General features: G+C 36.5%; 2 protein-coding genes across 8 annotated transcripts in view; one reads left to right on the top strand and one right to left on the bottom strand.

The window, feature by feature from the left end:
- On the top strand, positions 1–26,204 carry NT5C3A (5'-nucleotidase, cytosolic IIIA). 6 transcript variants are annotated; one of them, XM_069007568.1, is made up of 10 exons: positions 1–260; positions 15,187–15,293; positions 21,338–21,436; positions 21,880–21,949; positions 22,638–22,684; positions 22,833–22,918; positions 23,178–23,267; positions 24,503–24,665; positions 24,978–25,178; positions 25,914–26,204. In XM_069007568.1, the coding sequence occupies exons 1-10, from the start codon at positions 149–151 to the stop codon at positions 26,013–26,015; spliced, it is 1,077 nt and encodes a 358-aa protein (XP_068863669.1). In that variant the 5' UTR covers positions 1–148; the 3' UTR covers positions 26,016–26,204. The 6 variants fall into 6 exon arrangements, with proteins under 6 accessions (XP_068863669.1, XP_068863670.1, XP_068863675.1 ...); XM_069007571.1 differs by having other exon boundaries at positions 199–286; XM_069007570.1 differs by lacking the exon at positions 1–260 and adding an exon at positions 14,687–14,791.
- FKBP9 (FKBP prolyl isomerase 9) overlaps positions 6,275–26,204 on the bottom strand; it is a 44,706-nt gene continuing 24,776 nt past the window's right edge. For both annotated transcript variants that reach the window (XM_069007567.1, XM_069007566.1), the window contains one exon: positions 6,275–7,137. In XM_069007567.1, coding sequence (XP_068863668.1) covers positions 7,121–7,137 — 17 coding nt within the window. In that variant the 3' untranslated portion in view covers positions 6,275–7,120. The remainder of the gene's footprint in view (positions 7,138–26,204) is intronic.

Below are 26,204 nucleotides of genomic sequence, written 5' to 3'. Positions count from 1 at the left end.
GCCGGGACGGCGGGGCTCGTGCGGCGGCGGTCGTTGCCGATCCGGCGGTCGGTCAGTGGCGACCCGCCGGGGTCCGGCTCCCTCACCCATACTGAGGGCGCAGCCGCGCTTCCCCGCAGCGGCTCCCGGCGCCCCGGGAACTACTACCATGGACAGGACCGCCGTGGCCAAGATGGGAGCGGTGGCGAGCGCCAGCGTGTGCGCGCTGGTGGGCGGGGTGGTGCTGGCGCAGTACATCTTCACCATGAAGAAGAAGACGGGTAAGAAGACCAAGATCATCGAGATGGTACGTGGTAAGAGGCCGAGAGCCCCTCGGCCCCCGGACGCACGCCCTTCTTCTTGTCCGTCTTCTCCTGCGGCCGGCGGCTCCCTACGGCCGTCCCCGCGGAGCCAGGCGCATATCCCGGGGGGATGTCTGGAGGGGTAGAAGGGCGACCTTGGGCTCAGTTTGGGATTTCTGTACGGACAGGAGCTGGAGGCAGGAGCAGCTGTTCCACCTCAGCGTGACCCATTGGCACGGAAAGGGTGCGTGTGGAAAGAGTCTGCGCCGTCCTGCTCTGTCCTGTCCGGCCCATATGTACCTGTGGGATACATATCTACCCGTAGGATACATATGTACCCGTGGGTGTTGGTGGTAATTTGCAAGCCTGCTTGTAATTTGTTTAAAAGAAAAATGGACACGCACACGCACGTGTTCAACCATCTGTTGAAACTGGGAAGCACAGTCTGTTCGCAGTTACTATAAAAGGAAGATGGAGCTCGCTCTCTCTTGCTGCCCTTGTTAAACTTGTTATTTAGGAAATCGTTTAAATATCTGCTTATAAATAACTGGATCGTAAAAGGTTTTAGTTTGGGCAACGTGCTGATTATGTGGAAGTCCTTCAAATTTTGTGATTTGGACACCACCGTACCGAAGAACTGAACTGAAATAGTCGAGGCACTTGATGTTAGCTAATGGCTATTTTGTGATCTCGCCTGATGAATTTTACTGAAAGGTCTGATGAATTTTTGTAATTATACGTGGAAGCAGATTTCAGTAAGAGCTAGGATTCTGTATGTAAATTTTGAGCTGCCTAAGTACTCACTTGGCCACGCATTGCCATGCTTGCCAGTGGAATTTGTGCCGTGCAGTTTGTGATAAAGTGGGTCTAAAGAATTCTACTGTGGGTTTTTGCTAATCGTAGTCATCAGTTACTGTTGAAAAAAATTTTCTAGTCATCAGTCATGTCATCTGACAATTTGGAGGGGGGTGCCTTGCTTTTTAGTTTCTCCAAGCCCACTTCCAACAGCTTGTGGGAGAGCAGAAAGTTTGGATTGCCACTTTAGAGAGGTTTTAGATCTATTTCTGTGAAAGGGCTTTGGACTCTATAGTAGGATTTTACAAAACTCATTTGAAAACTTATGGTGGCATAACACTGGTTAACTATAAATTTTATTTTATTTTTTTAATTCTAGTACTACAATACCAGAACTTACTTGTGAGTTATGTGGACAATAAAATAACAACATCTAAATGCTTGATGATATGAGTGCTCAAAAGCCAAATCCAATAGTTTCACTAACTCCTGCTCATAATACCTGATTTGAGCTGAGTTCAGAAAGTACCTAATAATTGCTAAAAGGTATTTCTATTAACTTTCGTACAATGTTTAAGAGGTGTTTTGGCTGGGAAGACTTGAATTTTGCCAAGATTTTGCCTTTGGTAAGGGAAAAAATGATTACATCAATGCTAAATTGATTTCTGGTAAGTGATTTTCTTAAGTACATACTTCAGATGACATTTTCAGAGCTATGTTCTTGGACACAAACCTATGATCCTAAGTAGGTATTTCCAAAATTCCACTGTTATGGTTAGATCTTTTCTCAGCTTTGAATTGCAGGGGAAAAAATAAACTTGTTGAAAGCATGTCCAATTTCTCATGCAGAAACATTTTATCAGTTGGATGCAACACGTTCATACTCAGAAAGGGAGCATTTCAGCTGATATTCAGGTTGGCTGCTTCCTCAGCTAGTTCCTTAGTTCTAACGATGCAAGTCTTCTTTCTTAAGTAGTATTTTCAGTGGACACATCTATTCAGGCTCTGCAATTTCTTTGAAATAAGTGAAATAGTTACCTAAACTTCATACCAAGGAGTTGAGTTTGTCAAGTATAGGCAAAAATGTGTACATGCGTTTTACTTGAATATGCTGCATTCCAAAGAACTTTCTGAAATAGTTTTATCCACCAATGTAGATTTGATTCAATGTTTGTCATTTACAAGACACTGTATCAGTTTTGTTTTATGACAAGAGAGACCTTTCTTTGAGCTGTGGGGGAGAAGATGCTGTTTTCCAGTCTGTAACTTAGTGTAAGTTAGGATGGTGGTGAGGAACAACACTGCTTTATTGAAATGTATTTTTTCCAATACCAGGCTGGTCTTCTGTGTTAAATTAAAATTATGGGATCGTTTTTGTATTTCAGCAGATTTTTTTGCTTCAAATTTTCTTTGGGAAAGATTACACTTTAGTTTTATATCCACATTGGACTCAGAATCACCTTCATGTATAACTTTTATCAAAAGCAGTAGGGAGCAGGCCTATTTACACCTTAGTTATGTGAATGAAATATTCTTTTATTATAATTAGCTACAGCAGGTTTTTTTTCTTTGTCAAAATAAGATTAGATGAATATAAAACCCAAGTGTAAGTGAAAAAAAGAATACTTACAACTGTCTTTAAGTGCTAAAAAGACTGGGACTTTTACAAATCAAATGGAACATCTATAACACAAGTTAATATCAAGGATTATGATGCCAAGAATGTTTAATGTGAAGAAAAGTGGAAAGGATTCTCAAGCATTGTGGGAAAGGGTAACCCTCTTTCCTTGTTGAATAATGAAATCAAGTAATTCTTAAATATCTAGCTCACATTTCAGTAGATGAATTCCTTAGCACACCGGTTATCCTGGTACACAAATTTAAGCTTAATGAAGACACCTTAAAATTACTCCATCTTATTTGATAGAAAAGGTTTAAATTTGTAATTAAAGTGTTAATATTGTGTCTTCACCAACCATGTGTAGTTTGCAAACAGGGAGTTTCCCTTAGGCACTGGTGAATGTAGACAGAGTTACTTCAGCTCCACTTCTGAAGTAGCAGAGGCATTAATAGTAATGGTCACGTGAAGCTTCATTCTGTGTGGCAAGAAACAACCATCTCCCAAAGCCTTCTGTTATTACTTGTCATAGCCACGTTGCCAATTCTGTGAAACTGTGTGTTTCTACAGTCAGGTGAAAGCAAAAGTTAGCCACAAGGTTGCTAAGTTTAATTTAAAGGATGGTTAATAATTCATAGATTCTCAGAGTAACTTTTTAGAAAATGTTTCCTATTTTAGGAAGAGATCAAATATTATAGTAACATTCAGTCTTCTGGATTTTTCAGGCCAGACACAAGTTTACAATTAAGTTGTGGATTCCTGTACAGCAAATAGTTGTATTGCCAATAGACTTCAACCTTTTATGAGCTCAGCAGAAAACAGGTGTTCACAAACTAGAGCGAAAAACATTGCCTAAATCTTTCAAAACACTCACTTGTAAGCAGTAGCCCATGTTAATTAAAACAGGAGTTAACATAAGAAAAACTTCTTAGAGGAGTAACAGTATTTTTTTGTTGTCTGTTTAATAAAGAAACCTGTTGAAATGTTGGGGTTTTTTTCAGCAGTTTGTTCCTCACTCTTCGGTTTTGGCACTTTTTTTTTGTATTTTTTTTATTAGGATAGGAAACATAATAGAGCTGTTTGAAAACAGAATAGCAAAATACCTTAAACTGCAACTTCCTCTCTCAGGTTTGTTTTCCAGAAAACTGGGCAAATGAGTAGTTACATTTGTCTATTTCTCCAATCTGCCCCTCAAGTAAGATGTGTAATTACATGGAAAAGAGACTTTGTATCAAAGTTCAGCAACCACAAATTAAACTCAACTTCGAAGCAGTTTCTTAGTTTACAGGAAACATTTCAACCCATCAACTGGACAGTGCACTTTTTTTTGTATTAGAGAAGGAAAGAAATGCATGGATTTTTGCAGTGTTAGAGTTTACCTGGAGAGAAATAAAGAGTGAATAAGAAGCAAGGTAACTGTGATTTATCTATTTCCCTAAGAAATAAAGAAACATATTCTGTGAGTATGACTTTAGAGGGTTTATGGGCGTTGGGGATGTATTTTTTCAATTATTATTATTTTCTTTTACCTGGCAGTCTCTGGTGAGACTGGGTTCTTGTTTTATGGGGCATAAGAGCATTTGTGCCACAGATGAAGGTACAACTGGCAGCAATTGCAATCACACACCACTTCTTTATGCTTGTCTTGTTGCTGGTAACTAGTTGTTATAGTAACTGTGACGTTACTCTGGCAGGTTGACCTCCCAGCAGAGTATAAAGCAGAGGAGTATGTAATGTGTAGCATACATATTCAGGAACCTAATTGGTTGGTATTTGCAACTCCTTTATATGTACTTACGCCTATACAAAGCTGAAGAAGGGTTTGAGTCTTGAGTAAACTGGAATCACTAAAAGGGGAATGGAAGGAAAATGGACTCCCTTTAATGATACCTTTGCAGGACATTGTCACTGTCTGGATGTGCTTGAGAGCTATGCAGTGATATGATCCATGTGGGAATAATACTGTTCAAAAAGAATGGTGCTGTGATATATGAACCTAAGTAGTGAAAAGTGAAAGAACTGCTGAGACCTAATACCACTGCTACCTATTAACATGTGACTGAGAGCCCTTACATTACTAGAGTATTAGAATAATTTTTAGAATATTGTTAACATTTTAAAACCAAGTTAAATTTGACATGAGTACTGGAGATGCCATATAACTATTTCTATAAACCTTGGTTTTTGTTTAGACTGTATTCCACAGTAGAAAAATCAATTGACAGTGATAGACACCAATTACTAAAACAAGGCTGTTTTGCCCACAGGCTGTTTGCAGAGATAATGATAATATATGCCACCTGGATAATGCATAGTATCAGGCTGCCTAATGTAAACCACTGTGCATCATATAAATCATCTAGAATGTGGCTTGTAAAGCAAGTTTTCACAAGGCAGGAAAAACCCTAAGGACAATGCATGTTGATGCAACTTGGATACTCGTAATAGTTTTTCATTCTCACTGTAAACTAATTCAGTGGGAAATTTAAGAAATTTGGATCCCAGGAGAATAAAAATCAGCTGAACTCCATTTTTCCTCTTCTCACTGTCAAAAACGTCTACTATACAGATTATGTACCTACTAATAGTCCACTTCATTTAGTATAGCTAGGTGATCCTACATTGAAGCTATATGTTTCAGGAGCAGGTTTTAATTTTCTGAAATTGCTTCTGCCTGTGTTGGTTTTTTTTTTTTTTTTTTAATTCAGTAGGTCTTGAAACCTACATTCTTACAAGGGGTGGGTATGGGAAGATTAATTAAATCTATAATTCTGCATTAGTTTCTTTAGAACTCACTTACCCAAGTTATAACAGTTATCAAAAACATTCTGATGATCTGTACCTGAAAACTGAGCTCCAAGTAGTCAGGGTAGACATACCAGGATACAGGATAGGTTTTAAGTACAGGCTCAAAAGAGCTTGTTTGCTGCTTTCTTTTATCTTTTGTATAAAGTCTTTCTCTAAGACAGAAGAGCAATCTTTCAATTACTGATTCTGCTCTGGAATATATTTACCTTTTAATAAATGCTTGGTATGTGTTAAGTTATATTTTTAAGTGATTTTTCTCCTGTTTGTGATAACTCATTTTTACCAGTTGAGCTATGATGGCATCTGTTCTATTAAACTCTTTTATTGGTCTTTTTAAGACCAATAGCAAATATTGCTAGTCTTAAACACGTTACCTTTAACTGTCAAACAATATAAGCGGTAATAAAGGTTTTTTTGGTTTTTAGTCTGAATACACATTGCAAATCTGTTCATATTATGAATTAAAGTCACACAGCATTCCAATTATACCGTTCAGTCTTGAGTTAATAGGAACTACCAGCTTTTGTAAAAAGTATCTAAATTGATCAATATAAGCATTGAAGAGACCCAAGGTATGGACCCATGCATTAATAAGTAGGAGAATACTACCTGTGAATTCAATAGCAATGGACATGTAAATGTAAAAACATCACAATTTTTCTAAGTCTGGAAACTTGCAAAATGCCTGAACTTTTGAACTTCTTTCTTAAAAAAGAAAAAAAAAAACCACAAACAAAAAACCACACAAAAAAACCCCACCACAGCTGCCTTTTACCTTTTATTTTCACTTGCATGAATTACGTAATATATGCAAAATACATATTCTTTTCTGTGTTGGCTAGTTCCAATTTACAGTAACAGCCTTCAAGCTATCAGCCTCCATTCTTCCCTCCGTGTGTGTGTGTACACAAGTGTATTTTGTGCAAGTAAACAACAGTGTACTCTTCGCCTACTACGAAGGGTTATTACTGGAGAGAGCTTAAGGAAAAGCACTAGAAGAGAAACAGACTGTTAGCTTTTATTGCGGTGTTTTGGTGCGTTTGTCAGAGGGTAATTAATTTTCACGGTGTAAGTTTTGGCTGGTTGAGCTGCACCAGGCGGCTCTGAGCAGCAGGTGGCGCTGGCGCGAACCTGTCTGGGGCGGTGCACGCTGCTTTGGAAGGAACCTGTCCCTTAAGGAATCTTGGCCCCCAGCGAGTGGCTTTTCTCGGCCACTACCCCGCTGCGGTCAGACACGTACAGCTGAACTGCTCCTGCTGCACCGGGGCCCAGAGCAGCAGCCACGTCTGTGCTGCCTGCCAGATGCTCAGCGCTGAAATTAAGCTAAGCACAACTGAGATGCAGGAGTACCCCACAACTATTCTTCCTGGCTTCCTTTCCTAACCGCTGTGCAGGAACAGAAGGCCAGATAAGACTGGGCAAGAGAGTCGTTTATATTGTCGTAGAGGGTGTGTAAAATAAAAGTTAGGGCATGAAGTCTAACCAGCCTTCTTGCAGTCACGGTACTGTGCAGCAGCAGTTGATCTGCAGCAACTGCTTCTTCCTGGAGCACAGTCTTCATACAGCTCTTGACCAGTTGCTGGATGCCATTCTCTTTCTCCCATCCAAAAGTCATCAATCACCAGGGATCAGCTGCTGAAAAACATCAGAGAATTTATGATTGCAGTAGGCAAATTTTTAGTTCAATATCTATCATGCAGCAGCTTGACTGGCAGTGTGCCATTAAGTTGGAGTCTGTGGCTGTTTTGTTAGTCAACTCTATGCTAAGTTATTTGTGTGGAGCTTCTGACTGTTCAAGAAAAAAAGAATCAGTGCTCATTAAAAGTCCACAGAATTTTTTTAATTTGGGTAATCATCAAGAGTGCTTTATATGAATGCCAAAAAAAAAAAAGAAAAGGCATTTTTGAGTACAAGTGGACATATGTTTAAGGCTGCAGCACACAGGTCGAAGAAGACACCGTTTCTGGTTTAAATACCAGAAGAAACTATATTATTTTCATTCACTAATGCCACAGAAGAATAGATAATTGCACTGACTTACCTCAGAAATAATTACAAAAATAATTTTAAATAACATTTCTCTAAATTATAGAAATATACCTATTGCTAGAATGAAATGTGGCTTCTACTTTCATATCTATCAATCTTTTTTAAAAATACTTACTTATTTAATTTGTTGTTTTATTTTATTTTTAAAGGGCTGGGGCAAAGCCCAGACTTGGACACTGAAGATTCATTAAGTGTCTGAATACAGACTTTCAGACTTCCTGAGCTGTGTTTGCCACCAAGAAAATTCCTGTTCAAATGTACTTGTTCTTACTTGTTTCCCACTCGTTAACTGTAATTTCCTTCCTGCACCCTTATATAAAGATCTGTTTGTCTGCTCTGCAAATTGGATCACTGAAATAATCTGAATTTATTTGTGGTTTAGTTTTTTTTTACCTAGGAGTTGTTTTGCTCCACCTTAATCTGACAGAATGAATACCACTGAAATGTTCCATTAACCTTATTCCCTTAAAGCTTTCCCTCTTTGTCAGAAACTTACTAGTTATCGGACTAAAAATGTAATTTTTTTCTCTCAGCAGCTATTAATGCAACACTTACTATTATCAGCTGCATTTGCCTTTGCAACAAGTATCACTGATGGTTAAGCCTCAGTTTGGTCTGCATGTTCCCATGCAAAAATTGTACGTGAAACTGAAGGGTAGGAATTAGCACAAAACAGTAGCAATATTGGTACTTTAGCAATAGTAGAGTGCAAAGAATAGTAGTGGTAGTATTATTACCAGGTGGTTTTGAATAGTTCCAGAAGGAAAGTACACAGAAGTACAAGAAATAAGGAGCACCTAAGTGCATCTTTGAATGGATCCAGCAGTGAGAAACACTCATAAAGCGATGAGACGTGGAGTCAAAACAATCCTTCACACCTCAAATCATGATGCGTCTGCCTGTTACCTTTAAGAGGAGTGTTTGGTAGCTGCATTTCATCTTTAAATGTAATGGATTTTTTTTTTCCAAGAACTTTAAAAAAGGGTTTGTAGTCAAAGAGAATCTAACAGTTAAAAACGTCATTAGTCTCAATGTGTAATTTAATTGGAATATTATATTAGCACTACATTCTCACATCAGAATTGTAGTGTCTGGTGTATTGTAGATTAAACTTTGTCCTGCTGACTTTGCTTTCAAACTGAGTCCCACAACTCCACTATTCAAGGGTCAGAGTTTATTTGATCTAGATACAACATTCTTAGGCTTAGTGAAAAAAAATCTAAGCAGATTTTTTTTTTCTTAGAAGCAGATAAGAGGAGAGGAGAATCAGCAGCAACTGCTTCAGTCCAACCTTGGCCTTAATGCAAATTCCATTCTAGATAGTGTTACACGGGAAGCTTCTAGAGAAACAACTGTTTAAGTTCTTTCAATGCATATGCATGTAGATATATACAGGATATTTAATTATAAAAAGAATACATGCAAATGTACACTTTGGGGAGAAAATAGTATAGCTCATCAAAAGTACCTTATTATGCAAGATGAGCTTTTGCATACCTGATAGCTAATTAAGAATTTGTAAATATACCACAGTATATTTACATACTGCCAGTTCTTGGAATTCTACACTGTTTGCCTAGGTATTTTGAAGAAAGATTATTTGTACCAGCAGCCTCACCTGTAAGCATTCTCTGAGAAAGCCTTAGATGCTGTATAATATGAGAGGGAAATGGATCTTTCAGGTAGGCAGGCTCCAACACAGTCCACAGCAGTATTAAAGGAAAATGAGAGTACCACTCAAATTTAAAAATTCTTATTTGTCAAAAATGAATTTTCTGTATCTGTGTTCTCAAAACTGGCAAGAAAAAGGAAGGATGGAGTTAAAACTAAGATACTTGTGATTAAACTGAAACACTGTCATGAAAAGCAAATGATTCTCCCTGTGATCACGTTACAAACGGGAGTGTTGAGTCGCCTTCCATGAAAAGCCTTACCTGTTACAGATGGAATCATCTGTCTTGCAGCGGTTTATAGCAGAGGCCCAAAACAGCATAGCAAAGGGTGAGTTGTCGTGAATGTTTTTCCTAGAATGATTTCTCTGCCTCCAGCAGCTTGTATTTCAGAGACAGTGTCTGTAATTTAAGATAAGCTTTTTTTCATGTTATTACCCAGTGCTATTTTAAGGCTGTGTAAATTCACAGTGTCACCAAAAAGGAATTCCACATTTTACTACTTTACCTAATTGTGTGACTTGTAGCTAATTCCTTTAATTTGTTTTGAGTCTGCCTCCTCTTAATTTTAGTTGATGACCTCTACCTCTTACACTGGAAGAGACAGTGAACAATCTTTCCCTATTAACCTTTTCTAAGCCACCCTGTAATTTCCAGTTTAAGGAATTCTATTGATATTCAGTTATTCATTGTGTGAATCTTTTCTCAAGGCTCATTCATACTGCCCTTCTCAGGACCTTTTCCAGTTCTAGTCTATTCCCTGTAAGGTACAGAAACTAGAATTGGTTTTGGTATTTAAGCTGCAAGTTCATAATGGATTTACAAAGATTTTATCGAGAAAGCACTGGTAAGAATAGGCATCAATGAAATGTGTGTATGAAGACCAAGAAAAAAGCCTCCATTTTTCTTCTGCCCAGCAATGAAAGAGTGTCACAATCTTGGTTTCTTCTTTCAATCCTGATGCCTTAGAAGCCGTTTTTTAAATTTAAGTGTAATATGATAAATTTTATTGATCTGAACTTGCTTACATGTAGATTTCTTTTATTTTCTTTTTTTTTTCCCCAAGGGCAGGAGAGAAACAATGAAAATAAAAAAACCCATCATACTGAATTTGTCTAGATAGGTGTGGTTTGTCTAGATACTCACTAGAACTGACTGAAGATCTCTTGAGCATTTCCAGATAATCAATGATAACTAAACAATAGATAACTGTTTTTTTAGCCTGCCAGTTACAAAGGTTAATTCTCTCCACAGTGAAGGAATGGGAACTCAGCACAGAGATGATGTGATTCCCCTAACATACAATCAGAGAAAGAGGATGCCTATCCTGAGCTGTATTCATTCATCCCAGAATGTACAGAACTGTTCTGTATATTTTGTATCTCCTGTGTTCTCTCAGACTAAATTCTTGCCTGAACTAGTAATTGTCAGACCCTATTTACTATTAGTTCTTCATATTCTTGGAAGATTCAAAATGTTTGTTGATTTATCACCAGTAGAAATCTCTTCTTTTAGAGTGATTTTGTAAGCACAAGAGGAAGCTGCATAAGGGACAATGATGCTGCAGTATCTTTATTCTCTCATCAGAGAGATATATTAAACACAAGAAGAATAAATGTTAAGGAGTTTAGTGTGTGTGTTGACACTAATAAGTTTGTGTTCAATACAGCCATGAATGGTCAGACTATTAGATGATCACCAGTTTTCTCATGAACTGTAAAGAAAGATGGATCTCTGATCACATCCAGAAACTCTCTATTAAAAAAGTTGTTAAATATATCCTGTGATACCATTCAGGTTAATACCCTCACCTTCTTAGCATGTCTCTTCTCTGGATTTACTACAGTTTAATGGATTCAGTCTTTAATATGTTCTTAGAACTTTTCCATAACATGCTGTTCAAACTCTTTCTTTTTAGAATGCTTACCCTCCTCACAAGTCATCTCTATGATAGACACACACTTTCATGTACAAATCATAGTTCTGTATTACATCATACCAACTGTAAATATGGCCAGTGTGGATTTTTACATCAAACCTGTACTGCAGAGATAAGTGGTATCCAAAATTCCTGCAAGGCAACCTTCTAAACCTTTATGTACCCCAGCTGCATCAAACTGACCATTGATCTTACTTTCCTTGTAATTGTCACAGATATTCTATATCCAGCTATTCCTGGAACCATTATGCTGCTCATTAACTCAGTTCACTAGGGCATGAATAATAAACATGTTTGAATACAGCTGGGTTGTATTGATTCCTTTCTTCTGCTTGGTCTTGGTACTTGAGTACCAAGGTTCAGATACCTTTCCCTGTCTCATGAAGTTATATCAAGTAGGCTGCTTTGGAAAATATGTACTAAGTAAACTTATTACAAAAGCAAAATTAGACAACAAATACAGTTCTTTAATGTTTAAAATTGATCCCTACAAAGAAGCAAGGTATTGCTCAAGTGAAGTTGAGTAACATACTAAATATATGGGGATATATTCAAAAGTTGTTCAGTTGTGGTAGGGTCACTAAACAGGAATAAAAGTTAGTAAGCTCATAAAAAGAGACTAGCTAATGTTTACACTGCAGACAGGATTCAATCACCTCTAAATTTTGTACGAAATATTCTAATGAGCTATGACCTCTTTCTCAGTCTTTAAAAGTTTATGTCAGTTTAGTTGAAGTATTCAATTTATTATTTTAAAAAAAGGTTCAGCTTACTTGTTTAGGCAATTTACCTGTGCTGTGTTAATGTCTTTCCACAAATGGATGCAACTTAGGTCAGGGGTGTGTAAGGACTGGTAGAACCTGTTTTTTCTTTGCTTTAGACTGAAACTTGCAGTGCTTCATATTCAAGAGCATCCTCTACAAACCAAGTTCACCTAACACACAAGCGTATAAAGTTGAACCTTTTCCCAGTCTTATATAAATGATAAATCATCTAGTGTTTTCAGTGGTGTTCATTTTTCCTCTCTCTCCTCTTCTGTGTAGAATATTCTGTAGCCAAGATATGGCCCTCAGCCAAAGAGAAAAGGTTAAAATAGAACCTATCTGTTGAAATAACTACACCTCTTCAGTTCGTGGCTCTTAAAATATATTTGAATGACCTTCCACATTTCGAGAGTACAAATGTCATGCTGGAGTTTCTCTCTCTTTAAAAAATAAGTGTTAATTTTAATTCCTCTTTTACCAGGCATTAAATACTGTAAACAAAATGCTCAACAGACTCAAATCAGCAGTAACAAAATGTGGTTAGTAGGAGCTGTTGTAGTTAAAGTGTTGTACACAAAGATTTCTTGGAGTTGCAAAGACAGTCTTGTTTTGTAGACACGAAGTTTCATATATGGCATTTTCATTAAAGTGAAAGTACACTGTTGATAAAGATAGAGTAGGTGTTTTTCTAAGAATTAGGTGTTGGCTGTATTAATGTTTACAGAAATTTTGCTCATGACATTTTCTAGGGCTTTCACTAAAACTGTAATCGTTCATGTAGAATGCTTTCCAATTAGTCTGGTATACCAAAAAACAGTCCATAAGAGTTGGACTTAATATCTGTAACTCTTTTTTAATCTTAAAAAAAAAAAATTAATTTAAAAAAAAAAAAACACTTCATTTTTGTTTCTCCAACTTTCTTAAAGAGAAGATAACTTTCTTTAGATTCTTGACAGCACTGGAATTAATATTGTCACTGAATCACAGCTGAGAAGTACCAGAATAGCAACAGGCCAGCTCGCTGACCCACCAACCCCCAGCTTCATCTACGAGGTTCACAAGTCTCATTTATATACCAGTACCATTGTCACCTTTGAAATACATAAAAGCTCAAAGGCAGGTACTTTGCAAACTGAATATATCAAGTGCTGTCTTACCCGAACTACATGATTCATCTAGCATGCATATTTTATTTCATTGTTCATAAGATTTTTTTTTTAATTGGAAATCTTACAGTGACACAAGCTGCAGCTTTTTGTTGTGCAAATAATTCATATTTATTCAAGATACTGCACTATATATATGTTTCCCAAATATTATTATAAAAATATTCATGAAAAGCATGCTGACTACATTAAAATACTATAAAAGGTAACATTCCCTGAATGTTACCTATTACAACAGTGTACAAATGCTATAACAGGTAGTTTACTGGTAGCTATGAATCCTGGCAATACCAATGCCAGGTAAGTTCAATTTACTGTATACAGTCTTTGCAGGGATTATGTTCTATTTTGAACATATCCTTCAAACTCTTTTGCTGCTTCAGGATACAGCAGACCTTAACATATACATTTGGGGGGTTCTTGGTCAATTCTAAGAGGATAAGTGTTGATTAAAGTTGCATGTTTTATATTAGCTGAAATACTCACTAGTTGTTTTGTTGGCTCAAAACAGAGGACACCTCTGAAAACAAAATGAAAGTGCACATGTAGGTCAGATACACTGAGGAATCCTGATAAACTACACAGTGGCCTATGGTTGGAAAGTGGACACAAAACATATGGATGTACTGTACCATTCAGAAAGTCTGTGGGGGTTTTTTTTAATGTAGAATGCACACCCTCCTTAGAAGGTGAATTTCTAGAGTCATGCTATTGTGTGGGGGTTTTATGGCATTACAGGTTTTGTACATGCTACACTTGTAACCTGCCCTTGCTTCGGCTCTGACGATTGCACTTGTCATGTTGGTGGCCATGTATGAATTGGCCTGATGTTGGTGGTTAGTCCTGGCATCCTGAAAGGGCGATCATAAACCTGAGGTTGAGCATGAGTTACAGGGTAATATAGAGAAGAGAAGCTTGCACTGCTGCTATAGCAATAGTCGCTTTCACGTGACACTTACAAGCATTTATGAAACTTCAAAGTGTAAAACACGATTAGGCAATAGTGCTTTCACCCCCTCACTCTAAAAAATATTTGTTTTTAATACACCTTCTGTGTCACCTAGTTATGGTCTTTGATCAGGCAGCATGCCTAATGATGAACTTCTGAAAGCCTGTGGAGTTGCCTCATCTCCCAAGTATCCTGACAAACAAGGCTCCTTGATTTCCTGTTTCAGTATCACACAGATAATTGCAGCCAAAACAAAGGTTAATTAATTCATTTGCTCCTTCTACATGAATAAATGTGTGCTATGTAGTAAACATTAATGAGACCATGTCAATGAAGCTGTAAGAAATTTGTGGCACTATGCAACAGGAAATCCTAAAATACTTGGAAAGATTTTGTAAAAGAGCTAAAAAGTAACAAGTAGTAAACTTCTGCTTTGAAAAACAAGTGCTTTCCTCTGTTAGAGCAGCCCAAATTTGCCTGCTGCATCCATGAAAGCTGTTCATTCAGTGAAGGTCAAAGGTTTTGTTGTTGGTAAACCAGCTGATCATCTGTAAGCCCGTCAGGCTGTACTGCTGAGCATAACAAACTGCTGTGCATTGCTGACGTGCGTCACAGGACCCTGGGTTTTGCATGGGGATTAGTCAGGCTGTATTTGGAAACGCCCTCAACTGCACCCTGTGCTGCTATATTAGTGTTTCTCAAGCAAGAGGAATTTTCTTTTGCTTCTGCAGTTGCTCCTGCAAAACGCCCTGGTAAGTGTGCACAGCTTCTGTCAGCAGTATCGACTCTGGCTTCTTGCCTGTGTTTTTAAGCCAAGGTTATGAGCTGAGGGCTTACTTACATTTGTTTACTGTGACTGTAAGAAAACCTAAAAAACTGTATTTTTAAATTTAAAATTTGGTAGCACAGAATAAGCAACAGCATCAAAGGAATAAGATACTGAGTGGTTTTCATTGAATAGGTTAATCCAACTTAAATGTTCCTCTACTTTTAAGTATGTATCAGAGTATTCTGAAGTGTTGGTATTTTCACAGTGATGTCGCTATGTACCATGCATGTTGGCTTTTATTTTATACCGCAGGAATAGAAAGATCACATAATATAGCAGACCAATTCTTAAAAGGATTTGGTTGGTTTTTGTTGGCAGCCTGCATGCAAGCCCTGCATCTCTGGACTCTGCTTGCCACCTATGCTGTTGCAGTAGGACAAAATCAAGGACAGAAGAATCAGGAGTGCCGTAAGCTCAACGCACAGGTACTCGCCTTTAAAAACACAACAGGAAACGCTGTTGTCATGTTTTTTGTGAAAGTGCTCTCTCCAGATTTTTAAATGTTTTTTTTTTTCCGAACTAAGTATCAGGACGCAGCACATTAAGTATAAAAAGATGTAAATAAATAATGCAGGAAAAATTATTTTTAATGTGCATACTATTCCATGTCTTAAAATAGCTTAGGCAGTGAACCCATTTCCACAGTTTATTTCATATAACCTGTGCTGGGTATCTACATGTACAGTATGTTATCAAGCAACTGTGAAGATACTCAGTGTTCTGTTGTTTCATTCCCATATAACACTTGCCTATTTACTTTTTAGCTAAGTAGTCCTAAGGCTATTTCTTGGCAGAACTACTAAAATAGTAATTTGGTAATTACTAGTTACTAAGGATTTATTACCATATTTGAGCTTGCATCACCTGAATATAAAATGTATTGTGGTTTTGGTAATTATAAATTAGTAAGTATTGTTCTGAGTTCAGGTTATGCTAGCAGAGTGCATGATAACTAGTGAACTTCTCCTGACTACCTGCGCATAATGGAGTGATTGATGTGACTACACTCATGTTCAGTACCTTTTGATGTTCCTGTCTAAAATATAAGCCTGCTAACAGCTGGGGCAGCTAAGAGAAACCTCTGTTGCACTCATGGACCAGAATTCAAATTGTCTGAATTAAAGGCAGTCTTTCTTTATACGTATATGAGCATAAACATATGGAGGAAAAGATCTCCACACTGTCATTCTGTGGGTTTTGCTATGGCTCCCCCGCTTCTTGCAACTCAAATGTTGCAAGTAGCAGAAGTTACATGGAGAAGCCTGCATGCTTTTCAGAAGTTTTTTGTAAGCTTTGTTTTCTAGAACAAGTAATGTTCTGTAATAGTAGAAAGAAAGAAAAAAAAAGAAAAAGGAGTGGAAAATAATATGTAAATTAAGGAATGTGCCCCATTTCTTTAAATTTTCACCAAACTGTTACTTTCTTCCACCAAGAACACCAAAACCAATTTTCCATAGCTTCTGGGTATCAAATTTCGCAGCTACCACTGCTGCCATGCCCTGCCTTTTTTGGTACATGTCCATAAGTGAATATATGTGATAGCTAGTGTTAGACCTTGAAATTGGGCATCTGCGGTTCCAAAAATAAATGTCATTTATTCTTCGTTTATACTCTCTTACCTGGAAGCTGTCACCATAGATTAGAATAAAATTTACAAATAATTTCCCCTTATGCAATTTATCACTTTGATTTGCATTTGCCTTGCTCAGAAATAAATGGATAGTTCCCTCTCCTTGCCAGCCCACCCTTGTGCATTCTCTCTATCAAAAGATAGTAAGTTTGAAACCTAGTCTAGTTTAAGGCAGGTTTACCAACAAAGTAGGAAAATAGAAATTGTGTTATACTTGAAATTCACATAGTGTCAATAGCATTACAGCTAGATCTTATTTATTGCCCGATCACTTTTATGACATTGTAGTAATCTGAAATTTTGTGGAATATTTTTAATACATTTACAAGTGTGAGAACAGTTCTTACTATGATTCAGAATTACTGACATCTAACAAAGTACTCTGTCAGTCATTGAGATTTATAGAGAAGTTCTCTTAAAATTTTGTCCACCCATAATCCAGGGTGTTTTCTTAGCAATGATTTGATTTTTGAGAGGTTTCCATAATAGATGAGACTTTTTATAAAATAAGAAAACTTGCTAGTTGCCAAGTAGTGTAGGCTTACAGGGTATCAGTATAAGAATACTCTGCTCCAGTTTTTTATGTCCTTTGTCAAACCATTACTTAGCAGACTTATGATGACAACCTCCTACAGTTTGAGTTATTACTAGTAATATTTCAGGCTCTGTGTCTAGAGTTGATTGTGAAATAAGCCATATCTCTCCGTAGTTAAGATAGCAAGTAATTCATCAACTCATCCTTCCCTATTTAAAATTACTGACAGTGAAAACACAAGGTCACACAATTGTCCTTTACATGAAGTTTTTTATTTGACATTTTTAATTTTTCTTTCTATTTTTTGCTTTAGTCACAGGGACTTGTTTTACTGGGGGGAGGGGAAGGAAAGTAACTACTCTACCTCCAATACTCAGTAGATTGAAAAGTTCAGTATAATCCTAACTCCAGAACATGACATTACTCCTTGTGGACACAATCAGTTATTAATGTCCTGGGGTACCTAATTGGAAATGCTTACTATGGCAGCTGTAAATTCACTTAGATCACTAAAATGGATGACAGGTCTTATCACCAGCTCTTGTTTTATGATCAAATTGACACAGCATGCACTTAGATACACACTGCTCACATACTAAGAAGACAACTTATGTATTAAGCAGCACCTGGATACATAAAAGCACTTCTGTTATCCAGTTGCATATAAGAAACTTCATTTCAAAACTAGAATCCAATATGGTATTTACAGCAAATACTTACCTTTATTTAACCCAGCTACACAGATGCATGTCTCATGTACTAAATAGATTTGTAATTTTCAGAACTATCCTTGTTGTAAATGACCCATTCTGTGGTTTGTAGGACTGGGGGATTTCCAAACCTGCGTGAATCCATTACTGTTCATTCCTCAAGGTATGACCATAACATTCTTAGCTACAAAATAATTTCCTACATCCTTATTCCAGTTACCTGCTATCACAAACCAGCAGATAATTTTTCCTTTTCATAAATCCAACAAACTCAACCTTTAAAATAATCTTTTTCAGTTTTGTTCTTCCTTCCATCAAAGGCTCCTTAAAAATGTCAGAAACTAGAAACTAAAATGTGTTTGTGGCCAGTGTATATGCCAACCACAAATTACCTTTGGGAGTTGTCATCTTTTCACATGTGTTTTAAGACATATCAGCCTCTGAGCTATTCAACAGCACATATATGTCCTTGGTAAGAAAGCAAAACTCTTCTCACACTTCTATAACATGACAGAATATATAGGGGCACTTAAGTGATGTAACGTGATGTACTTTCAGATGTCACAATGAATTATGAATTCCTTTTTCTCTGCTTATATAGTTTTAGTTCTGTATGTAGAAGCTCCTGGTTCTGAAAATCTTTCTTGACTTTGCTAAGTGCTGTGGAGATTTTTGGTTGGCTGCTTCTCTGTGTGTGCTCATCCCAGTCAACTGGTGCATCAGAATTTTGGGAGGTTTATGTGCACAGCGAGTTGACTCCTAGAGTTTTCTTAAAAAGTAAATGGAAACACAAATTTTATCAAATTGACTGAACTTTTCACCCTTTGCTCTTTTGTCTGTCTTATCAGTTCTTTCCAACTAGAATATGCTTTTCTCTTTCAACTGTGAAGAATAGCAAATATGCAACAATGAAACAACAGCTAAACTGGGCAGAAGTGTAAAACATTGAAAGCGACAGTTTGCCAGAAAATTGGTGGTTGCATTTTCAGTTTCATTTACACATTCATTAGACAGTTTACTTCTACTATAAGAATGTTAAAGACTAAATAAAAGAATTGCTACTTAATGTTTAGTTGCAAATATTAATACAAGGAACTAGTGATGGGAAAAGTGGCTATTTTGACTGACCATATTTGTCTGAGGCTTTGTCAGGTGTCACATCTGTAATGTAGACTTGTTTTTTCCTATGAAAGTGTCTGTGAGACTGAAAATGTCTGGGTTGCTGCAGAAGACTTTCCCCCAGCCCTAAATTAAAATACTCCTCAACCAATTTGTGTGTAAAAATGAAAAACGTGTTAGAAATAAGTTAATCTTATAAACTGATCTTGAGTAGTTTACAACATCAAAGCAGGAAGCTTTCATCATACTTAAAATCTTAAGCAATGTCTTGTTTAACATGATCTACTGAAGTGTTTACCAAGAGGATTTTTCCTCCGGTCGTTTCAGAAACTTACGAAAGGGCTCAGTCTGAAATGAAACAGTACCAAGCAATCCAATTTCCCTCATCCAGTCTCTTCCTCTGATCTCTCCATCTCCCCCAATCTGTTTAAATTAGTTCTATTAGGAAATCTGTTGCTTAGTATCTGAGTAAACCAAATAATGCTTGAACTACTTCTTAGAAAAGCATGCATTTAGATTTCATTTTGTTTAATTTTTGCATTCCAGATCTAAAAAAACATATATAATTTGCCAAAAGTTAGAGGAATCAGTCAATTTACAGTAAAAAAATTACCAAACACGAAGTGCTTTGTGATTCATTATAAAGAATGTTGTATACCCAGAAAAAAAGTGGAAAGCTTACTCTTGTTTACCAGCACCATATAACATACAAAAGAAATACCATAAAACACCTTTAAAGAGTTACAGATTATTAATATTTTGTTTTGTGAAGCTAGATGTGCTACTAATTGTGAATAAAGAAATGCTTTGTAAAGGTGTATCTCAAAAGACTAGTGAATTCTTTAATGGATATTTTTCAGTAATTCTGTATCTTGTTAACACTCATTAGCTTTCTCAATGACTCCCAGCCTGGGAGATAGCTGAGAGCTGGAAGTCAATCCTAATGTACTTTTGTGAATTTGCTGTGCTGAAAGAAGTAGTAGCAAGGCACTGCAACAACACAGGAAACTCTGCAATAGTGGCTTAGGAGATACCACTTTTATAGAAAATGTCTTTGCTAAGGGATGGGAAAGGAAAGCCTCAATTCTTTTAAATAAAGTGAAATTAATCCAGTTTGTTTCTTTATGAGATTTTTAAAGCAAAGAAGTAGTGAATAGCCTGTTCAGGATAGAATTTTTGATAAGATACTCTGGTATAGGTGAAACTTTTTGAATGGTTGGAAAAACTTGGAAATTTATCAGAGACTCATTATTAGGATTCTAGAAGGATTTCTGTTTTCAGTAGTCTCTTCGAGGATATCAGCCAGAAAGTAGCAGTAAGCACAGTGGGGATTATAATTATTTGTTATACAGAAAGATAGGAGCACTGACATGGAAGAAAAGATACAATCCAGAAAGATTAAATGTAAAATTTAGCACTTTGCACAAATACCTGTTTCTGCCTAGGAGTCATTTTGAAGAATATTTGGTCATTACCAGCTGAGTTTGAATCATTCTCACCATATTACTGCTAACACGGGGCACGTATTTTAACATACGTGCAAAGCTGTTACCTGAAGACATGGGCCAAAGTGACCCTTCAGCAAGGCCTTGTCAGAGCAGAGCAGAAAGGTTATACTCCCAGTCATGGATGCTGTGTTGGAAAAACAGTATGGTTCAAGTGGATGGGCCAAGACAACATCAAGAAATACCAGAGATTTAAAAAACTGTATTCTGCAAAAGAAGATTGAAGAACACTGGGGTTTTACATTCAGGAAGAAGGGGGAAATTTATCCAGTGAGCATCTGAGAAAAAGAATACTTTTCTCCAAAAAAAGTTTTGGGTTTTTTTTTCTTCTGTTACACAAAATTCAGCATTTATTATAGTATTCAAGAAATATACTTCATCCAAAATGAATATATATTATGATGTCATGTGTTACTTTAAAAGTGTGCAGTAAAATAGGTAATGGTAGCAACTGATAGACTGGCTAGGGAGCAGGGATTACTGTACAGCCTTGTTGTATTGGAGCACTCAGCTGACATTCAGCATTCTCAAGGAAACAATGGATCTCTTCTTTATCTCTGTTGACACTTTAAGGGCATATTAATTGCAAAGAGAGTCAATTTTAAGATTTACCATCTCCTAGTGACATATTTGAATCACAAGATGATCCCACATGTCCTGTTCCTACGCATCTCCCTTATTTCCTACAAATAAAATTATCTTTTCTGTGAGTCTCAACTTACTGAATAATGTGATATTAGGAAATGAAAACAGATGTTGAAAGTAAACAGAGCAGTATACAGTCATTGATTAATACATCCAGAGTACTTTCTGTTTCTTCTTACTCTTGTCTTTCTGTCCTGACCATGTCTTGATGTCACGTGAAACTGTGATGCAGAGCTTCCAATCTGATGGATAGCAGGTATTGCCTAGTAAGTTTTCCTCTGTAAGTGTGTTTATGTATTTATGTCTATGTTCTTACTCTTCATAGATGCCAGAGTTTCAGAAGAAGACTGTCCATATTAAGGACCCAGGGAGAGTAGAGGAGATTATCTGTGGCCTCATCAAAGGTGGAGCTGCCAAACTTCAGGTAAAGGTGTAACCAGTTTGGAATAAAAGCAACTGTGGGATTGTTACTCTATGCCAAAAAATTTAAGCATTGATATAAATATGTAATAGAATTCAACCTTCAAGAAATCTCCAAAACTTAGACATGTTAACTCTTTTAACAGTCCTTGTTGATTCAACTGTAATTCAGCCAGACACTAGTTAAGTAAATGACGTAAGCATAGAAGCTTAGTAATTTCAGGAAATATTCTCACCAAAGTAATGAGAAAAACAGTTTGGTTAGAAAAAAAGTTATTCTTCTGGGATATGCTAGCTTCCATGACAATGGTTTAATAGAATAGGGAGGCTTCTGTGACACACATGCTACTCAGCTGCAGCTATTGTTGCTCATTCAGAATTTCTAGCCATTCTTTATTTTGTCCCTCCATGTTGTAAGACAGTTTTGCTTTTTCTTTCCTTAAATAGATTATTACAGATTTTGATATGACATTAAGTAGATTTTCCTACAATGGAAAAAGATGTCCAACTTGTCATAGTGAGTACTTTTTTTTTTTATACAGATTGATTTGTTCACTCCTTTTAGTTTTTCCTATAATTTTCTATTCAATTTATTCCCTAATGAGATTTTTATTGACTTGTTAGCTAACCTGCACATTCTACTGATGAAGTATTCTAGTGACTGTGTTTTTATGTGTATATTTATATTAATCAAAATCTGTGTGAATTAAATCAGATAAGTTGTCATTCACAATTAAAGCATTAAGTTTTGAACCCTCAAATGTTAGTGGCTAAATATGGTATGGTTGACTTTTATTTTTCAAGGGCCCATCATAGTCCTGACACCTGCAAGAACCAGATAGCACACTCCTTAGAATTCTTGGCAATTTTATCCTTATGCTGTAGTCTTTTTGGAACAAACAAGGAGAAGTGGGAACTCTTAAACATATAGAATGCCTCAGGATAATTTCAGAAACAATTAAATCTCAAGAAACAGATACAAAAGCTTGTAACTGACCTTGTAATTCAGAGATTAAGGGAAGGGCATCTTTATACTTATGAAGAAAAATGTGCCTTTTGCTGGTTGCTGGTAAGAAAAGTTCTGAGGAAATATATTGGTATGTCACCAGACATTGTCATCTGTGCCATTTACAGTGTTGTAGAGCAAAGTAAAAGAAATGTACCATCTTGTTTAACTATCTTTTTTTTTTTCACCCCTTCCCCAGACATCATTGATAACTCAAAGATCATCACAGACGAATGTCGGAAAAAGGTAAACAAAAAACCTACAACCATTTGATTTGTTGTACAGACATCTGTCATTATTCCCTAACAAAAATATTATTTTGATTGCTTAGACTAAATGCTAAGTGTTATTTTATGAAATACATTAAACATCTGATGGGTTTTTTCCCCTTCAGTTATTGCAGCTGAAAGAAACCTATTATGCCATTGAAATTGATCCAGCTCTCACCATTGAAGAGAAATACCCCTACATGGTAGAATGGTAAGAGACACCTCCTGTGTTCAAATTGTACTAAGATTGGATATAATAAGTTTTCAAAAGCAAATTATAGCCAGTACTTAGCTCTTAGCTATCACATTAACTGAATTAATTTCTTCAAGTTTTGTACAAAACTGCTTCTGTTTTGCTGTTCACTTGAACGAGCAAGAATTACCCATACATGATGCTTTTCATCATGAAATTTAATGAAAGGTGAATCTTAGTAAGCAACATTCAACCCATTTTTTTCTTTATGTTCTAGGTACCATAAATCTCATGCACTACTCATTGAACAAGGCTTACAGAAGGACAAGTTTGCAGAAATTGTAAGGGAATCTGATGTTATGCTGAAGTAAGTTCCTTTTGATTTGAATGATATTGATCTGTTTCAGAGTATTTTCTGTAGATTCTTCCTGAGTGTTGGGGGGAGGAGAAAAAAAGAAAAGGGAAATTAAAAAACCCACACACGTTCCTGAGAATGTGACACCTTAACCTTGGACCACATAGAGCTCTCTGTGCTCCCACTTTATTGGTGTGTTGTATCTAAATGCAGAAAATAATCACACTGTATGAAGCAGAGATCTGGAACTTTTTTGTCCCATCTCTAGAAGCTTCATTTCTGAAGACTTTCATCCTCTTTAAATTTCACTGGTGATCCTTTTTTTTTTTTAAAGCAATGTGGAGTTTAACTTAATTCCTTTGAGAAACAGTTGAGAAACATGTTTCATATGTTGTATTAAATATTGTTCTTCCTCTGTGGCTGAAGGCAAGTTTAAAAGACAGCAAAATCCTTGTTCAAAATGTGCTGTGGCTCCCATCTCTTTGAAACCCCTCTAAAACTGTCTGTAAATTTTGGACTACTGAAACAGGATGTTAGAACTTAAATTGTGGAAGTATTTGTTTATAATGCTGACTGAATCCTTATTTTCTGTACAACAGACAAGCACCCAGTCTCTGCCTGTTTGAAAGCCTAAGTCCATGTGCATTGAACCTTCATCCACAAGCTAAAACTTTCACAATACTTTTTTAAAATGTAAAATTCTACCAGTCTTTGTCTGTATGGAGAAAGCATATAGAGATAATATTATCTTGTTCCTGGAATACTGTATATAGGTTACTGAACACTAAAAAAATTTCAGGAAAGAGCAACAATATATTTTTCCAGGATTTAAAAACAAAATTTGTTTTATAGTAATGACCTTATACAAAGTCACATATTTAAGCAAGGAAGATAGAAAGGCGATGTACAGCCTGATAGTAGCTAGAGGGAATTCTGCTAGCTGCTTGCTTGTTCTGGAGTACTTAGGGAGGGGGAAGTGTTTTTATATCTCTAAAACATTATTAGATGTTTTGGAGGGAAAAATTGTACAGACCAAGACTAAATAATTTGATGCAGCAGTTTCTTGCTAACATGCCTTGTGTTAGATTGATGGTTCTTGCTGACCTGAAAAGGTGAAGTAAAAGAAATGAAGTGCTCAAGAAATAGTAATTCTTTTCCAAAGATGATGTGATTGTCTCCTAAAAACTCAGACTTTTCTTGGCTTTCTTTATTTGAGACTTGATTTGTATTTTCATTCTGTGTTGCAGAGAAGGGTATGAGAACTTCTTTGATAAGCTCAGTGAACATAATATTCCTGTGTTCATATTTTCTGCTGGGATTGGCGACATTCTTGAGGAAGTAATCCACCAGGCTGGGGTCTACCATTCGAATGTAAAAGTGGTTTCCAATTTCATGGATTTTGATGAAAATGTATGTATGAGATAACACATTCTTATCAAACATGTTTGATAAATACCACACTGTTTGTGGTATTTAGCAGCTATTTCTATACACTACAAGATACAGATAGAGATGTAGATACCCCTCCAAGATACCCCTCCCTGTCTGCCTGCTCTTAACAGTGCTGTCACAGCCATTACATTACTCAACACTAACTTTATCTTGTTCATCATCACAGATTACGTAGTTCAATGTTGGCTCAACAGTATCACCTCTTTCATTATAGATTCTATCTTGCCTTAATGGTACCAAAAATAACTTCAGTGTTGCTTTTTTCAATAGGGAATATTAAAAGGATTTAAAGGAGAACTGATTCACGTTTACAACAAACATGATGGTGCCTTGAAGAACACAGAGTACTTCAAACAGCTAAAAGACAACAGCAATATCATACTGCTGGGTGATTCTCAAGGAGACTTGAGTATGGCAGATGGAGTAGCAAATGTTGAGCACATTCTTAAGATTGGCTATCTCAATGATAAAGTAAGTAGCCCTACATAACCTTGTAAGCTTTGAATGAAGCACTGGCAGTTAGAAATAGGTTCATTATAATACTGTTCAGCTATCAAACCAAGTGCTTAGCCCATATTTGGTTTGAAATTTCAAACATTTTTCAAGGATTTTTTTCTAACCCATGAGCTCAAAACCACAAGTATATATTGCCTTGGTTTTTGTACAGAACTACTTCCAAACAGGTATTTCCTAGAGAAGTAAAATTCAGAGGCTATAAAAATTAATTCTTTTAAATTCCTGTGGCTCCTCCTCCTTTCAGTACTGAATTGATAATTGAGAAAAATTATAATTTCCCAAATAACAGATCCAGGCAGTCTCTCCTCTTTTCTTTTTATTTTTTGCGGTTTTTAAGTGACACTCACCTGATTATTTGCAAAGTTATAATGAACAGCCGTTTGCACTGAGGAGAGAGAAAACTTCAGTTTTATATTTCTCCCTGCCCTTCCAGAAGTAGTTCTTCTTTCAGTACCTCTGTGTGTGAGATCCTGGAATAAACATGAGGTATTATATCCTGGAATGCACTTCAGGTCAGGCCACTCCTACTCTGTCCTCCTGCGGAATTCACTTGTAGGAGTGATACGTTATTTGCATGGCTTATTCCCAGAATTTGGTGGAAAGACTGGGCAATATTTTAATGACAAAAACTCTTTCAATAATTAATTCTATAACTAAGGGGGTCTTTCTCTTTATCCCTTCTGCAATTAGGTAGATGAGCTTTTGGAAAAATACATGGACTCTTACGATATTGTCTTGGTGAAAGATGAATCCCTGGATGTTGCCAACTCCATTCTACAGAAAATCCTGTAAATTGCAGTCTCAAGTCACTCCATTCCTTCCAGGAGGCAACTGGACAGAAGAGCACACATGTGCTATCTTAGATGTGCTTATTACTCATTGATGGAACTGTTTAATTTAATTTAAAACTTTTATCTTCATTTTGGTATTATGGAATATATATGGTATCAATTGTCAACTACAAGCTCCTTTTACTGCTCT

Source organism: Aphelocoma coerulescens, chromosome 2, assembly GCF_041296385.1.
Source record: "Aphelocoma coerulescens isolate FSJ_1873_10779 chromosome 2, UR_Acoe_1.0, whole genome shotgun sequence".
NCBI classification, from domain to species: Eukaryota; Metazoa; Chordata; class Aves; order Passeriformes; family Corvidae; genus Aphelocoma; species Aphelocoma coerulescens.
The sequence above is the reverse complement of the archived record's forward strand: the minus strand, read 5'-3'. Positions and strand labels throughout refer to the sequence as shown.